Source organism: Macrotis lagotis, chromosome 8, assembly GCF_037893015.1.
Source record: "Macrotis lagotis isolate mMagLag1 chromosome 8, bilby.v1.9.chrom.fasta, whole genome shotgun sequence".
NCBI classification, from domain to species: Eukaryota; Metazoa; Chordata; class Mammalia; order Peramelemorphia; family Peramelidae; genus Macrotis; species Macrotis lagotis.
The window spans coordinates 69,980,050-69,997,733 of NC_133665.1; the positions used below are offsets into that span (position 1 = coordinate 69,980,050).

Sequence of the window (17,684 nt, forward strand, 5' to 3'; positions counted from 1 at the left end):
TGCAAGGCAAATGGGGTTAAGTGCCTTGCCCAAGGCCACACAGCTAAGTAATTATTAAGTTTCTGAGATCGGATTTGAACCCAGGTACTCCTGACTCCAAGGCTGGTGCTTTATCCACTATGCCACCTAGCTGCCCCCCCCCTTTTTTTTAAGAAAACTGCTAATGGGCAAGATATTCCCCTTGGTATATTGAAGTTTATTTTTTTTAAACATAAATGTAAGGTTTTATTCTTATTAAATTTCAACTCATTAGATTCAACTTGCTAGCCTGTCAAGTCTGTTTTTGAATCATACCATGATCCATTTTTTAGCTGTCCATCCCAGCTTTGTGTGATCTGCCAATTCAAGATACAGGCTCTATTGTTGATTTAAAAAAAATGTTAAATAGCACAAACCCAACAACACAAAACAACAATTAAGATCTTCCAAGTTGACATCAAACTATTAATAGCAGATACTCTTTAGGTTTAACTATACAGCCAGTTCTGCATTGTTCTAATTATCTTATTATCTATTCCATATTTTCCATGAGAGACTTTCTTTTTTTTAGGTTTTTGCAAGGCAAACGGGGTTAAGTGGCTTGCCCAAGGCCACACAGCTAGGTAATTATTAATTGTCTGAGACCAGATTTGAACCCAGGTACTCCTGGCTCCAGGGCTGGTTCTTTATCCACTATGCCACCTAGCCACCCCCATGAGAGGCTTTTTTAAAAAAAGTTAATATACAGGCAAGCAAGAACATCATTTTTATCTCTCAATCTATTAACTCTTAAAGACTATATTTCCTGTTCTTGATAAGCTCTTGGTACTAATTCCTTTTCTATTTAAATAACTTTCCCATCTATAATTTTTCTGAGAATTCAAATTTAAGTCAGTAGTCTCTAGTTTATGGATTTCATTTTCATCCATTTTTTGAAAAAAACTAACATCTCTTTTCAATTCTGTAGTAATGTATGACCTTTCAAAAATGAGAAGGACTCAGCAGTGCCATCTCTCAGATCTATTAGAATCTAAAGTCTTCTTGCAGTAACCTGTTACGTTTCTGAAAAGCTCTAATTTTTAAGAATTTAAAAAATATATCAGGTTAATCTACCTCCTTTAAATTGTGATCTTTATTTCTACCTGATGAGGCCTAACAGGACAAGTCTTATCCTTCTATATGATAATCCATCAAAATCTCAAACAACTAAGCTATCCAACTATCATACTTATATGGAATGCTCTTCAGATACCTTCATCATCCTATATACTCTCTTCTGGATATACTCCAGCCTGTTTAAATCATCCATAAAATGTAGTGACCAGAACTGAACACTACATTTTATCTATGGCCTTAACAGGGCAGAAAAGTAGAACTATGACTTCTCTCAGTTCTAGACACTATGAAAATCTTTGATGTAAAACTTCAAAATCATTAACTTTTTTGACTGTCATCTTGCACTGTGGATATATATTGAAATTTTGTAGCTCACTAAAATGTCATTTGAAACTTTGTCTTTGAACATTTTGAAGACTACTGTCCCTAAACTTAGGGTGCCTATATTTTAGATTACCATCATTTTGTAGGCATTTGTGTGATTTCATGATTAGCTCTAGAGCATCTTTACTTTTCTTTGACGAAGAGACTTAGTTCCTTAAGAATTTTTATCCATTCTTCAGCATGTTATTTTTAATGATGATTGAATAAAGGAACTGATATAACTTTTAAAACGTATACCTTGTGGTTTTGTGGTCGATGTAGATTAATCCTTACATATGCTTATCTGAATTAAGGATTCATTAAGCTTTCAGTCATTGAATGTTAAACCTATATGGTGCAATGATTTGTGGTAGGAACTGGCAAACATTCAAGGGTAAATAAGGCCTCTTTATTGACCTGGAAGAGGTTACCATCTGGTGGAGGAGGGAAAGATGAATGAATGTATAATAGTCAACAGTACTGTGGTCTCTGTCATCTTTTGTAGTTCAAATGCTTAGAAGAATTTGAATTTTTAATATATACAATCCAATGTCAAGTTGAAATATGAAAATTTACTGTTGGATTTTCTTTACTTCGCCATTAAATATTTTAAAACACTAAGTGGGATTCAACTAATTATAATTTGCATCAGCCCAAAGTTTCTAATACTCTGAAGAAAGGATTTGATAAGAAAACTGAGAGTATAGAGAAGATTTCAGGGAAAGGTTTTAATTTTTAATAGAGCTAAAGGTTTTTAAGCATGCCAGAACATTGTTAGTTTGAGAATGTACTATTTGTTAAAAACAAGAAAGGCTAGCTGCATTTGTACTTCAAAATGTGTGTATAAAATAATTCCATTTGTTTTAATTTGATGTCTTGAAAAATTCATACTTGTTTCCCATAGTCAATGGAAAAAAATAGTGCTATGCATTTGTATTTAAATGTAAAAGTCAAAATGACTGGTTAGCTAAGAGTTGGGCCAAAAAAATAAACTTAAGACCTTGTGCAGAAAAAGCTAGTAAAAGATTGAAGGAGGAAGTAGTAGATTCCTTCAATATAAGCAATTATTAATTACATGCTTTATATAATGTACTCAGCTAGTTGCTGGGGATTCAAGTACAAAGAGTAAAACAAGCTTGACTCCCAAGTACTTTAACATTCTCATGAAGGAAGCAAGAAGTACATGTATAGATGTGGTGCATAAATATATGGTTAATAATATGAACATATGCATAGTAATTAAATAAAAGGGTTTGTAAGTGATGGCACTAGCTAACAATTGGAACCATCAGGAAGGACTTTCGTGCAGAAGATGGGACTATATTAAAAAAAAACTCTGAGGTGGCAACTTGGGGAGCCAGTGTCAGGAAAATCCAAGTAGAAGAGAGTGTCTTGGAAAAGAGGGTGATGAGTATGTTATATGCAGCAGATAGAGAAGGAGGAGGATTGAGAAAATGTTGTTTGATTTAACAATTAAAATATTGGAGTTACAGTTGGGTTGGTTGTCAGTACTACTTCTATCCCTTGATTGCAAAAATAATTTTAAAAATAATTTTGTCTTAAATTATTGTTAAATTCAGTTTAACAACAATAGGCTTTTCTTTTTTTTTTTAGGTTTTTGCTAGGCAATGGGGTTAAGTGGCTTGCCCAAGGTCACACAGCTAGGTAGTTATTAAGTGTCTGAGACCAGATTTGAACCCAGGTACTCTTGGCTCCAGGGCCGGTGCTTTATCCACTGCGCCACCTAGCCGCCCCTAACAATAGGCTTTTAAGAGGCACACTGGCTGAGTAGAATAAGAATTCATTTTAGAGGTAGGAGGAATTGGGTTCAAGTTTTCTTTAGCATATTGTCTATGTGACCCTGGGGGTCATGTTTAGTGATTTAGTAAAATTCCTAACATCTTAAGTTGCAGAACAAGTACCAACCTGCATTTTCAAAAGAGATTAACTTATTTGGGTATTTTGTATATTAATGAAATCACAAAGACAATCTCCCACACCATAAGCTCCTCTTCTCCAATCTGAGGGGAACAAGAGAGGAGAGGTGAGACCGGAACGGGGGGGGGGCGGGGGTGATGGGGAAAGGCAAAATTGCAACTGAAACAGCCAGACGTACATGGACACACACACCCCTTCATGGGGTGGCGGGTGGACACACACACACACACACACACACACACACACACACCTACCTTCACGGGCTGATGGACAGAGACTCAAAATTGGAAATCTAAAGGTATTGCTGTGATCTAGAATATGATCAGATGGATCCTAAAATAGTGTCTCTCTTAACCTGGTGAGTGGAGTGAATGGGAGAGATGGTGAATATACAAATGGGACTTCATATCTGAGTGGGGAATGGGAAAAAATCTTAAAGGTTGTAATTCTGGCTTACTTGATAGTTGTTGGTCCCTTCCACAAAAAAGGAGTTTATAGTCATCTGATGATGATGATGATGATGATGATAATGATAAATAATTGGCTTCACTTTTGGACAAATTGGGTTTGAGATGCTTTTGAAATCTACAGTTGGAAATGTCTAACAGTGGGATAGTACTGATCGGAGGTCATTTGCATAGAGACATTGATTGTAGCAATGGGAAATGATGAGATCAGCCAGAGAAAGAAAGGTTCAATAGGTAGAAAGGACTAAGAACAGTTTGGAGAGATAATGTCTAGTACAATTTTTAAAATTGGTCTAGTGGTTGGCTAGGTGGCACAATGGATAGAGCATTGGTCCTAAAGTCAGGAACATCTGAGTTCAAATCCAACCTCATATACTAGCTGAGTGACCCTAGGCAATTCACATAACCACACCCTGCCAAAAAAAGAAGGGAAAAAAATTTGGTGTAGGTGCATGATCCCCAAGTAGCTGAAAGCATTATTTCCACCCCCCACCCCCCAATCCTCTATCACTGACAAACTTCCTTCAGACCATTTTAGTCTCAGGCTCACAGGTTGAGGCTCTACTCTCATTCATTTTATTGCCACATCTTATTGTACCCAGCTAAGGGATCCCTTCTATGTCCTTTCTTAGTTCTGACCACACTGTTGCCCCAATGAAGGTCTCCTTTCAGGTCTTCTGTATTTTAATAAACTGCTGGTTGAGTTCCCAGCTTCAGTCCATCTTATCAGATTGATTCTCTCAAACTGCAAATCTGACATGTCACCCCCATTTCAGTAAACTCCAAGGTTTCCATTTCTCCTCTCTGTTCAAATATAAAATCCTCTCATTGACATTCAAAACCCCCTCCCCATCTGACCCCTTCTACCTTTTCTATCATGTTATACCTTATTTTCTGAAATATGCTCTGAGATCCAACCTTTTTGCTCCTTGCATAAGCTATTCTCTCCAAACTGGGGCAGTTTACTGATTTTCCCCCATATCTGGAATCCTTCCTTCTTCATCTTTGCCTCCTGTCTTCAAGATCTGTCTGAAATGCCAACTTCTATGAGAACTTTCTTGGTTCCCCTTAATGCTAGTAATCTCTTATCTAAATTAATTTCTTCTGTATATATCTTGCTTTTACTTTGCTTAAAACCCCTTGTTTTCTCCCCATTAGACTGAGCTCCTTAAGAGCAGGGGGCTATCTTTCCCTTTGCATTGCTTTTCCAGAGTTCAGCATAGAACTAACAGATGGTGGATTTTTAATAAATGATTGTTGATGGACTAGTTTGCTGTAATAATGTCTAGGGGTTATCAAATTGATATTGCTTAAGCCTCACCATATTTCTCTTCTGTTAAAAGACCTCGCTATCCCTCCCTCTGATGGGTCTTTCTAGAACCTCCATTTAAGGGGTCCCCAGGCCTCCCTTATTTCATTGCTCTCCAGGCTACATTTTGGTCTTTCTCTACCATGCCCACAAAGGTTACCCTCTGCCTCCTGCCTCCACCCCAGCTTCTTTTTATGTGTTGTCTTTTTCCCAGTGGAATTAAGTTCTGTATGAGCAAGGGCTATTTTTCTGCTTGTTTTTGAATTCCCAGAGTTCAGAATCATGCCTGGGACTTTTTAAATGATTTTTGAGTGATTAATATTTTTCCCTATTGTGTTGGAAAATATTGGTGAAAATTAGCTATAACTTCTTGAGAGAGAAATAGCTATATCTGGTAAGTAATTTTTACCCCTTTTAATTTTTTTAAGGGATAAAAAAGGTTTAAAGAGAAAATTTACAATGTATATCATTCTCTTATTTCATGGAAAGTGTTATATATCAGGATTTTAAGCAAGAAAGAGGCCTTAGAACTCATCTAGTTCCACTGTTTCATTTTGAAGATGAGGAAATAGGCCCAGAGAAGTAAAATAATGTCTTTAATGCTATTATAAGTAACAAGCAGCAGCAGAGCTGTGATCAAACTCTCAATATTTTGATTCTAAATATGGTGCTTCTTCCATTGTTTATCTAACTTGGAATGAAAACACAGAACTAGTATATTTTAAGATTGTTATTAGTGGCATGATGATATAATTTGGAAAATGGTAGGAAATATTTATTGCCTTTATATGAATTTTTTTCAAACATACAGTAATGTATAAGAACATTTTTGCTGTAATTGGTAATTATGTGATATAAGTTCATGATTTTACTTAATTTGACAGACTGCAGTTTCAGACAGGTTGTATAGAAAGATGATTAGTTCTTCCATAATGATGGAATCCAAACTTTGTCTCTAGGGTCTTTTCACAAAGACTTAAAGAAAAGACTTCAGGTTCTACTTGGGCCATATATATTTGTTATGCTCTTCTGACTTTAAGGGCTTAACTTTATTTGTGCTGCAAAGCTGAACTAGAATTTAGTCATCTCTTTTTAGAAGGTAATAATGAGGGGAGTAAGATTTAGGTTTCTTTTAAAAAATCTATAGAATTTTATTTTTTTAACTACACCAACAGAGGCAGCTCATGATATAGTGTATAGAGTGCTGGGTCTGGAGTCAGGAAGACACCAGGTTCAAATCTAGCCTCAGACACTTACTTTGTGACCTTGAGCAACTCATTGAACTGGTTTGCCTCAGTTTCTTAAATTATACAATGAGAACAATAATAATATCTGTCTTCCAGGGTACATGTGCTGACTGACAAGATTTTATAGTTTTTCTTTCTTTCTTAACAGTTGGAAGATGGACACACTTTATTTGATTATAATGTTGGACTGAATGATATAGTTCAGCTGCTAATACGTTCAGAGCCTGATGGTCCTACCACTTCAATACAGAGTAAGGGTGGTGAAGTAAAACCCCGTTCTAAGAGTAGCAGCAAAAGTAAAGGCAAGAAAACAACAAACAGTGGATTTTCTAATCAGCCTTCTACATCAGCACGTTCATCTCTTATTGATCCAGGGATTGGAGTATATAAGGTAAGTATCTGTTACTCTCATGTTTTAAAAATTGGTATTAAGTACAGAATCTATCTTTTTTTCTGAGTGTTTTCTGAATGTTTAAACAATAAGAAACCTAATTTTTTTTTGTTTATTGTTTTTTGCAAGGCAGTGGGGCTTAGTGACTTGTCCATGGTCACACAGCTAGGCAATTTTTAAGTGTCTGAGGTCAGATTTTAATGCAGGCCAGTGCTCTTTCCACTGAGCTACCTAGCTACCCCCCAAAAATGTTTATAAGTAAATATTTTAATAATATCCTGTTTTTTCAACTAATTTGACAAAGGAACCACTGTGAGAATTATTCCTCAGATTGGATGAATTGAGAGACAAATTTCTGTTCCATTAGTGTCGTGTTTTGAAGATAACAGTCTTCTACTTTTAAGAATATACTAGTCAAGAAATGTTAATTATTTTAAGTAAGATAGTTTTGAGGATGTCAAATGTTCAGCTGAAAAGACTGATATATAAAATGTTCATAATTGTAGTCATTTGGTTTTTGTTATGCACTTTACTGTTAGAATAGGGAAATTATGAATAAAACAATTTTTCATTCATTTGCTTTTTAAAAAATTGTATTGCTTTATTCAGTGTATGATACCTTATTATTTTGATCTTTTCAAAACTCCTCTTTTTTTATTTTAAATATTTTATTTATTTTGAGTTTTACAGTTTTTCACCTAATTTTACTTCCATCCCCTACCCCCCCCCCAGAAGACAATTTGCCAGTCTTTACAATGTTTCCATGGTGTACATTGATCCAAATTGAATGTGATGAGAGAGAAATCACAAAGTATAAGAAGATATAAGAAGAAACACAAAGTATAAGATAGCAATATCAGACAATAAGATATCAGGGTTTTTTCCCTAAGTTAAAGGTAATAGTCCTTGGTCTTTGTTCAAACTTCAAAATTCTTCCTCTGGATACAGATGGTATTCTTCATTGCAGATACCCCAGAATTGTCCCTTATTGTTGCACTGATGGAATGAGCAAGTCCATCAAGGTTGATCATCACCCCCATGTTGCTGTTAAGGTGTACAGTGTTTTTCTGGTTCTGCTCATCTCACTCAGCATCAGTTCATTCAAATCCCTCCAGGCTTCCCTGAATTTCCATCCCTCCTGGTTTCTAATAGAACAGTAGTGCTCCATGACATACATATACCACAGTTTGCTAAGGCATTTCCCAATTGAAGGACATTTACTTGATTTCCAATTCTTTGCCACCACAAACAGGGCTGCTATGAATATTTTTGTACAAGTGATGTTTTCCCCCCTTTTCCATCATCTCTTTAGACCCAGTAGTGGTATTGCTGGATCAAAAAGGATATGTAATTGTTGGTGCCTTTTGGGCATATTTCCAGACTGTTCTCCAGAAAAGTTGGATGAGTTCACAACTCCACAAAGAATGTATTAGTGTCCCAGATTTCCCACATCCCTTCCAACATTGATCATTGTCCTTTCTGGTCATATTGGCCAGTCTGAGAGGTGTGAGAGATGGTACCTCAGGGAAGCTTTAACTTGCATTTCTGTAATAAGTAATGATTTGGAGCAATTTTTCATATGACTATGAATTGTTTTGATTTCCCCAGCTGTAAATTTCCTTTGCATATCTTTTGACTATTTGTCATTTGGGGAATGGCTTGTGCTTTTGAAAAATTTGCATTTTAGAAATGAGTCCTTTGTCAGAAATAACTTTTGCAAAAACTGTTCTCTATCTCTTCCTTGGTCATAAACAAGCAGTGGCAGTTTTCGGGACCTTTTAGCCCAAGGATTGCCAAGGACACATTCAGAAGGTCAGAGGGAAAAGTGCTGCATCAGGGTGAGAGTGGGGTAGAATCCAGAACAAGGCCTCAGCAGCGCAGACTTGACCCCAGCTGACCAAGAGTAAGACTCGGAGCCACTGAAAAAGCAGAAGCAGTAGCTGCTTCTGGGGTTCTCAGTCTACAAATGGTGAGGGGTTGGGAAGGAGATGACAAGTGTCTCTTTGCTCTCACTGAGGTAGGATTCCATTGCTTTACCCAGACTTATATCTGGGTTACAAGCTTGGGTCCCATTGCCAGGAAGAAGAGCAGAAGCCCAATAGAGCTCACTGCCACAGTGGAGCAGGGGACCTTCCTCAACAGTGCCAGGGCAGAAAGGAGTGCTTGTGCTCACTCTGTAGACCAGAAGACTGATTCAAAAACCTTTGATTATAAGACCATGGAACAATCAAAAATTTTCAGATCCCTAGAAGTATCTCTGAAAATAGCTCCCCAAAAAACCTCAAAAGCTTGGGACAGTGTGTTCTCCACCCTGGAAGCAGAACCTCACCTAAACAAAGAATTAAAATCAAGTCAGAGCTGAGGAATGAGCAAAGAACAAAAGAAAAACATCTGATTATAGACACTTAACTATAGTCATGAGGAAGATCAAAATACACTCCTAAAAGATAAAAAAAGTTAAAGTTCTGTATCCAAAGCCTCCAAGAAAAATATGAATTGCTCTCAGGCCATGGAAGACTTCAAAAAGGATTTTGAAAATCAAGTAAGGGAGATAGAGGAAAAATTGGGAAGAGAAATGAATGATACAGGAAAATCGAAAACTGAGTCAACACCTTAATGAAGGAAAGACAAAAAATACTGAAGAAAAATAACATCTTAAAAACCAGACAAGGAGGGGGTGGCTAGGTGGTGCAGTGGATAGAGCACCAATCCTGTAGTCAGGGGTACCTGAGTTCAAATCCAGCCTCAGATGCCTAATAATTACCTAGCTGTGTGGCCTTGGGCAAGCCACTTAACCCCCAATGACTTGCAAAAAACTAAAAAAAAAAAAACCAGACAAGGCCAAATGGGAAAAGAGTTCCAAAAAGCCAATGAGGAGAAAAATACTTTGAGAAGCAGCATTGACAAATGGAAAGGAGATAGAAAAAAAAATCCTTAAAATATAGAATTGGGCAAAGAAAGTTGATGATTTTGTGAGAAATCAAGAAAAAAATAAAAACAAATCCAAAAGAATGAAAAACCAGAAGACAATGTGAAATATTTCATTGGGGGGGGGGGCTGGAAAATAGATCTGAGAGTTAATTTTTAAATTATTGGACTACCTGAAAGCCATGATCAAAAAGAAGAGCCAAGACATTATCTTTCTAGAAATTAGCAATGAAAACTGCCTTGATATTCTAGAATCAGAAGATAAAATAGAAATTGAAAGTATCTACTGATCCTCTCCTGAAAGTGATTTTAAAATGAAAACTGCCAGGGATATTTTATATCTAAGCTGGAGAGCTCCCAGGGCAAGGAGAAAATATTACAGGCAAGGAGAAAATATTACAAGCAACCAGAAAGAAACAATTCAGTTATCATGGAACCACAGTCAGGATAACAAAAGATTTAACAATTTCTGGGGTGGCTAGGTGGCCTAGTGGATAAAGCACCGCCGGTCTCAGACACTTAATAATTACCTAACTGTGTGGCCTTGGGCAAGCCACTTAACCCCATTTGCCTTGCAAAAACTTAAAAAAAAAAAGAAATTTAACAATTTCTACATTTATGGGTAGAAGGACTTGGAATAAGATTCTAGAAGGCAAAAGAATTTGGATTACATAAGAGTCAACTACCCAGCAAAACTGAACATGTTCTTTTTTTTTTTAGGTTTTGGGTTTTTTTTGCAAGGCAAATGGGGTTAAGTGGCTTGCCCAAGGCCACACAGCTAGGTAATTATTAAGTGTCTGAGACCGGATTTGAACCCAGGTACTTCTGACTCCAGGGCCGGTACTTTATCCACTGTGCCACCTAGCCACCCTCTGAACATATTCTTTCAAGGGAAAAATGAACATGCAATGAAATGGAGTACTTTCAAACTTTACTGATGTAAAAACCAGAGCTGAATAGAAAATTTGATGTTCAAATATGAGACTCAAATGAAACATAAAAAGAATATCATCTCACCTGGCACTAGCTGGAAATCATTTCATGCTGAAAGGACAAATAGCTGTCTCCTGCAAAGCATTCTGTTTTCTTCTCTTCAAGTAAATGTGTTTCTTAGCTCAAAGTGTTCATTGACCTTTTTTCTCTTCCTCCTTTATTCTGCCCCCCTTTCAAAATATATTGCCTTTTAGATTCCCCCCTTCCTTCCCCTCCACATTGAAATCAAGAAGATTGATTATGCCCTCTAAGATTTAACTCTTTGAGGTGGAGAATGCCCACCTTCTAATCCCCAAAGTTCTGGTGGATGCTTATTGTGTATTCTACATCATCAGTTCACTATTTCAGCCATGTTTTATCCCTTCATCTTCTCATCTGCAGTCTTGTCTATACATGTTCCTCTTTCTCCTCCCCACACATTTTCATTCTGAAGTCTTAATCAGAATGGTGCTAATGTAGCTACTGCTACTGGAAAAGAGTGTCAGTGTATGCCCCTTTGATTCCAGGTACCAGACCAACAGGTTTTCAAATAAAATGCCCCTCCCTGGAAATTACTCTCCTATATATATTATCTCCATGTATTAAAAAAAAAAAAGAAATTTAAGTTCCTCTGGACTTTTTCCCTTTTGTTTTTGTTATCTCCAGCCCTTAAAGTAGTAAAGAACTTGTGATAGGCGCCTATGTTGATTTTTTTTTTTTGTTCATGCAACCCCCCCCCCCAAAAGCAGATTTTCCCCCATTATATCATTGTAACATCCCCCATTGGCCTTTCCCTTCTTTGTTTTCTATTTTTCTGGAAGAAAATGAATGCTTTGAGTGTAGGGACAATTTTGCTTCTGAATTTGTTTTTCCAGAACCTCAGATAATCCTCATGTAGTGGATGCTGAGAAAATATTTGTTGGATTGAATTTTTCATTTTGGGAACCTGATTATTCCTATTTAACTTGTTTCAAAGATTCATAGAATTTTTTTGTTGGAAAAATTTCTTAGTTTAATCAAATCCTTTCAATTTTAAAATAAACCTTAAATTCTTATGAACTCAATGGTATTCTTAACAGGTAAATGTATGAGATGAATAAATATTCATTTACATTCTTTTTTTTTTTTGCCAGGAAATGGGGTTAAGTGGCTTGCCCAAGGCCACACAGCTAGGTAATTATTAAATTTCTGAGGCCAATGGGCAGCTAAGTGGTATAGGGATAAAGCACTGGCCCTGGAGTCAGGAGTACCTGGGTTCAAATCCGTTCTTAGACAATTAATAATGACCTAGCTGTGTGGCCTTGGGCAAGCCAGTTAACCTCATTGCCTTGCAAAAAATAAAAAAAAACTGGGGCGGCTGGGTGGCACAGTGGATAAAGCACCAGTCTTGAAGTCAGGAGTACCTGGGTTCAAATCTGGTCTCAAGACACTTAATAATTACCTAGCCGTGTGGCCTTGGGCAAGCCACTTAACCCCATTTGCCTTGCAAAAAAAAAAAACCTAAAAAAAATAAATTTCTGAGGCCGGATTTGAACTCAGGTACTTCTGATTCCAGGGCCAGTGCTCTATCCACTGTGCCACCTGGCCGCACAAATCATTTACATTCTTAATAAAATTAAGTTTATTTTTCCTTTTTAAATTTTTTCTACCTGTGTACTGAATATATTGTTGACTTTTATTTTCATGTGTATATATATATATATTATATATATATATATATATTATATATATATATATATATATAGTCATAGCATTTGTTTTCTTCTAATTTTACTCTTATCATTTTATAGAAGTCATTTTTCTTTTGTTTTATTGTAGACTAGTATTCTTTTTCATTAATCATCTTTTGTTTTACTTATTACCAGTAGTTGGGCGTTAATCGTGTCTCCAATTTTAACCATTGAGAATAATGCAGCTATTCATATTTTATATGAAAGTGCCTTCTTTTTTACTATTTTCGGAATATTGCCTAGTAGTGAGATTGCTACATTAAGGATTTTGATCAGTTTCATAATGCTTTTATATTGCAAAATTGCATTTTTAACACTGATTTTTTTTCCCATTGAACTGTTTCCCCACAACTCAACAAGAGTCCTGTTTTTAATTATTGGGGATAGAAAGAAAGTACTTTATTTTTTTTTAATTTTTTTAGGTTTTTTTTTTTTTTTGCAAGGCAAATGGGGTTAAGTGGCTTGCCCAAGGCCACACGGCTAGGTAATTATTAAATATCTGAGACCGTATTTGAACCCAGGTACTCCTGACTCCAGGGCTGGTGCTTTATCCACTACGCCACCTAGCTGCCCCTTAAAGTATTTTTTCAGGTGATGAATAAAATTGAAGTCATTTCTTTTTCTTTTTTTTATGGCCAAGTTAGGTGCTTGTTAGATACTCTAAAGATATTAGCAGTTCAGTTGAAGTTCAACTTTAAAATCTGTTCATTTCTTTTAGAATCATAGGGTCTAGGAACTGAAATGGCCCTTGAAGGGTTTGGACTGGATTGATTCTAAGGGACATTTCTATGAACTATGGTTAAGAGAAGTTTAGAAAAAGACTGGGTACATATAGTCACTTTGGAAAAAAGTTTTGGTTTGTAGAAAAGGGGAAAGTTGTAAAAATATTTTCTGGATTTTAATAATCTCTCTTGTTTCTATCATAATTTTGACTGTTTGTTTTTGACAGATTTCAGAGGTGCAATATGCACCAGCGCATATGGCAATATAGTAGAAGATCTTTAAGAGTTACTTGTTGTGGCTGAAAATTTCTTCACCCTACAACCAATCTGATGAGCCTTTTTTTTTAACTTCAGCTTGACTAGCTAGGTTGGTTCTCAGGCAAAGCCATATATCTAAAGCCTTTTCAATTCGCCTTACCCTTTAAGAATTCAGGGTTACTTCAAGGCCACAGTGAGAAATTTTAGGAAAACTTTGGTGGTAGTGATGACAGTTAGCAAAAAAATTTTATATGTTGCCCAACATTATCAAAACAGATATGACCCAGACCCACATTAAGGAAATTAGGTATACAAATTCAATAAATTCTGCCTGAAACTCATTTTTTAAATTAAATGTTATTTGGTATAGGGAAATCAGATTTATATGACAAATTTAAAAACACTTGTTCTATAAAACAAAACAGCTTTATTTCTGTAACAAAATTTTTTAGTTTTAGTTTTTGATTTGAAAATATCTATGTCAAAAGCACTCTATTACACTTTCCTCCCTATTTTCTTCTTATTATATAATTCCTTAATAGAACTAAGTTTACAGTAATGACTTGATTTGGCTGTAACTCTAAATGCCTTTTTATTCATCTCAATTAATATTCAGTTGCCATGGAAATTTACTCTTACCAAACTGAATACTGTTACAGATGAAGTTTAGACATTCTTAATGTCCAATACTCTGATCAGAGCTTTGAGTAGAATGGGAATAGAAAAATGAAGAAGCATAAAGTAGATCAAAGTACTACAAGAAACAATTATAAAGGGTTTTAAAACCTACTTGGATAATTTAATTTCTTTTAATTTTTAAGAAGATAAAATATTCCATGGCTGATGACTTCCAGCTACTAACTTTAATACCCTTTTAATTTAGGAATATTAAAGGAGATCTAGGCATGAGAATTTATGTCTTGCTGGTCTTGTATTTTAGTTCATCAATGGCATTCCAGCAGAATTATAAATGAAATGCTGCTTTGAGAGAAAAATGAAAACATTCTAATGTATAATAAATGAAAAGAATTCTAACTTTAAAAATTAGTATTTTGTCTAAATTACTTTAAAAAATGTTTGTTACATTTTAAATTCCAAACTATCTCTCTCCTATCTTTCACCTCAGTTCAGTAATTTGTGCCATTTGTTATTTATGCTGATTCCATTTTGTTATATCTCCAGTGCACAATACCTGATATGTAGTAGATTCTTGAGAAATATGTTTGATCGATTTTTAGCTCTTAAATAATAGCTGATTGAAAGTGTGCAGATCAGGGTGGCTAGGTGGTGCAGTGGATAGAGCACTGGCCCTGGAGTCAGGAGTACCTGAGTTCAAATCCGGCCTCAGACACTTAATAATTACCTAGCCGTGTGGCCTTGGGCAAGCCACTTAACCCCATTGCCTTGCAAAAACCTAAAAACAAAAAACAAATGTGCAGATTACTATATATATATTTGATTCATACAAGAACGTTTAAGAAGTAGGTGCTGTTATTTTCATGCCTATTTTATAGCTGAAGCAATGGAAGGTGAGGGAAGTTATACAACTAACAGCATCTCAGGCACAATTTGAATTTAGGGCTTCCTCATTTCTAGTAGAACAACATTTTATCAAATATGTCCTGTAGCATCTACTTTACTGATATGAAAAATATATAAAAAGTATTTTTCATAAATTTATTAGGCTATACATGTCTTATTAATTTTATCCTGGATTATGTTGTAAATATGAGGATGTAGTACATAATTTCTGAAAAATATATACCAAATATTGATTCAGGAGAAAATCTTTTTAAATCTTAAAAATGAAATTTTAAAAATTTGTTATCATGAAAAATGACAGTTTCTTCTTTTAGGTCAAACAGTCTTTGACATTAGAAAGCTGTAATGTTTTGCAATAATAGAAAAAGACCCTCATCTTTTACCCCATTTCATACAGTTTTCCAAAATATTTTTCCATTTAATGGACTAGGTTTTTTTTGTTTGGTCTTAATAAAGTTGGTTTCTCTAACAACGATTTTAAAATTATATAGCTTCTTATTCATATATTCTTAAGACATGATCTCTGTAGAACATGACATTATATCCAGATTGCATCAAGAGTTTATATTTTTTAGTCTTCTGTATTATGCTGACATTAATTGTGTTCCATTAGTTTGAATCTCTGATATAATTTTAATTTTTAAAATCTATCCCCTATATTGAACATCTTTTTGATATGAGATTAACAAAGTTTGAGAAAATTTTCCTTCATTTCAATTGTGGCACATCTTACATGTGTAATCAGAGGAACTACATTAGGTAATTTCATTTACTTGCAGTTTCATTTGTAGTTTCACTTGCATTTACTTGCAGTTCAAAATAGAAAGGTTTGGTTCTCAGTGAATTAATCATAAGTGTCTTCTGAAAATTTTAGTTTTTTTTAAAGTTTACATTCATTTGTGAAAAGGGTGTATTTAAAAAGTCTCTAATGGAACATTTTTTCTGTATTTGGATTTTGTTTCTGTTCCTACTTCTGATACTATCTCTGTTTTTATTTCTACAGTTTATCAGTCTTCAAACCATTTATGTGTTGTATGTTTTTTATTTTTTTGATCACAAAGGATCATTGTTTCACTTGTTCAAAGTTGTTAAAGATGACAAAATAAAACTCAGAATTTATTTTAATTTTTGAAAATTTCAAGTGGTCATCCATATCATTCACAAGTTATTTTAATTTTTCAAAGTTGCTGGTTTTTTGGAAATTGCATTTTGTTGGGCTTACAAAAATAAATGAGAAATATAATAGATGTGTCTTTATGATGCATAAAATGTGTTTAATTCTGAGTGCAATTTAATTCAAGTGAAATAAACACAATTCATTTTTATCATGTGTCTCCACCTGCTTATAATATCATGTGCTGACTCCCATTTCATCTGCATGCCTGCAGTGCACACATGCACACACACATACACACACAGAGTATTTTCCATACTGTGTCATTTGGAGTGTTTTTTTTTTCTTGTAAAGCTTACTGTTGATTTTTTATTTGAATATATTTTCATTTTTAAAAGTGACTATTGATGTGGAATGTGAAACCAGAAGTATTTAATAATATTTGTATTTCTTTGACTTTCTGTCCTGGAGAAACTCATCATCCTTCATTCTCTACATCCTCTTATAACCCTAAAATAGCCCACCATGTAGTTTAGAAAATTGGTAAGTCTATTGAAGCAGTACATCAGCAAAGATGGCATTCCTAAATACCAGTCTATCTCTTGTGATCAGATTCACCAGACTCTGTGCTTAAATTAAATCCCTTTGTGTTTAACAACCTACATGTTTATTAGGAGGTTTTTATTTTGCCTTACTACTGTAACGCTTGGTACCTCACCAATACAATAAGCTTTAAAACATCTTTTAAAAAGGGATAATTGGATGTTCTGAGGAAGCAGTAACATGTCTTTGAAAATTATCCAATAGAATCTGAGAAGCTTTCAGGTGATAGATCTTCTAGGAGGAGTCAAAGAAAAATCTAATGATTATAGTCCTAATTCTTCGTTAAGGGATCCCAAAGCGACTAGTTTATTTGTTGATTAATTTTTTATTTAATGCCCTGGGATTAAGTGACTTGCCCAAAGTCACACAGCTAGGCAATTATTAAGTGTCTATAGCTGCCCCTCAAAGCAAGTAGTTTTTGACCTAATGACAACAGGAGTAGTTTGTTGACTTTCTTTGATATGTATCTAAGACATAATAATAGCTAACATTAATATAGCACCTAAAGTTGGCAAAGCCCCAACAGATATCTAATTTTACACTCATAATAATCCTGGGAGTGGGGCATTTTATTATCTCCATTTTATCGACAAGTCCACTGAAGCAGACAGAGGAGAAGTGATCTGCCCAGTGTTTAAAAAAGAAAAAGCCTAGTTTAGATTCAAGGCTGGATTTTGAACATAAGTCTTGCTGATTCCAGGTTGAACATTCTATCCACTTTGCCAGCTACCTGCCTCTGAAATATAGCAGGGGTAGAATGATAGAGTTAAGAATATCTGAATTCAGAGTTCATTGTAGACACTAGCTTTGTGTGACCCTTAAGTTATTTAACCTCTTTTGGAATTAACTCATCTAAAAAGTGAGAGGTATTCTATTAATATGGTCTGATGGCCTTTCCAACTCTGAGATCTATAATCTACTGTTAGTATGTCCTACTAGTAAGATTCATAAAAAATTAAAAATTACCAACTTGGAGTTTCGTGTGGGCATTGGTTCCAGAATGAT

The 17,684-nt window shown here is 35.1% G+C and overlaps 1 protein-coding gene across 1 annotated transcript in view; it reads left to right on the forward strand.

The window, feature by feature from the left end:
• Positions 1-17,684, forward strand: part of UHRF2 (ubiquitin like with PHD and ring finger domains 2) — a 150,461-nt gene that overhangs the window by 25,268 nt on the left and 107,509 nt on the right. The window contains exon 2 of the mRNA XM_074197490.1: positions 6,568-6,810. Within this exon, the coding sequence (XP_074053591.1) occupies positions 6,568-6,810 (243 nt within the window). The remainder of the gene's footprint in view (positions 1-6,567; positions 6,811-17,684) is intronic.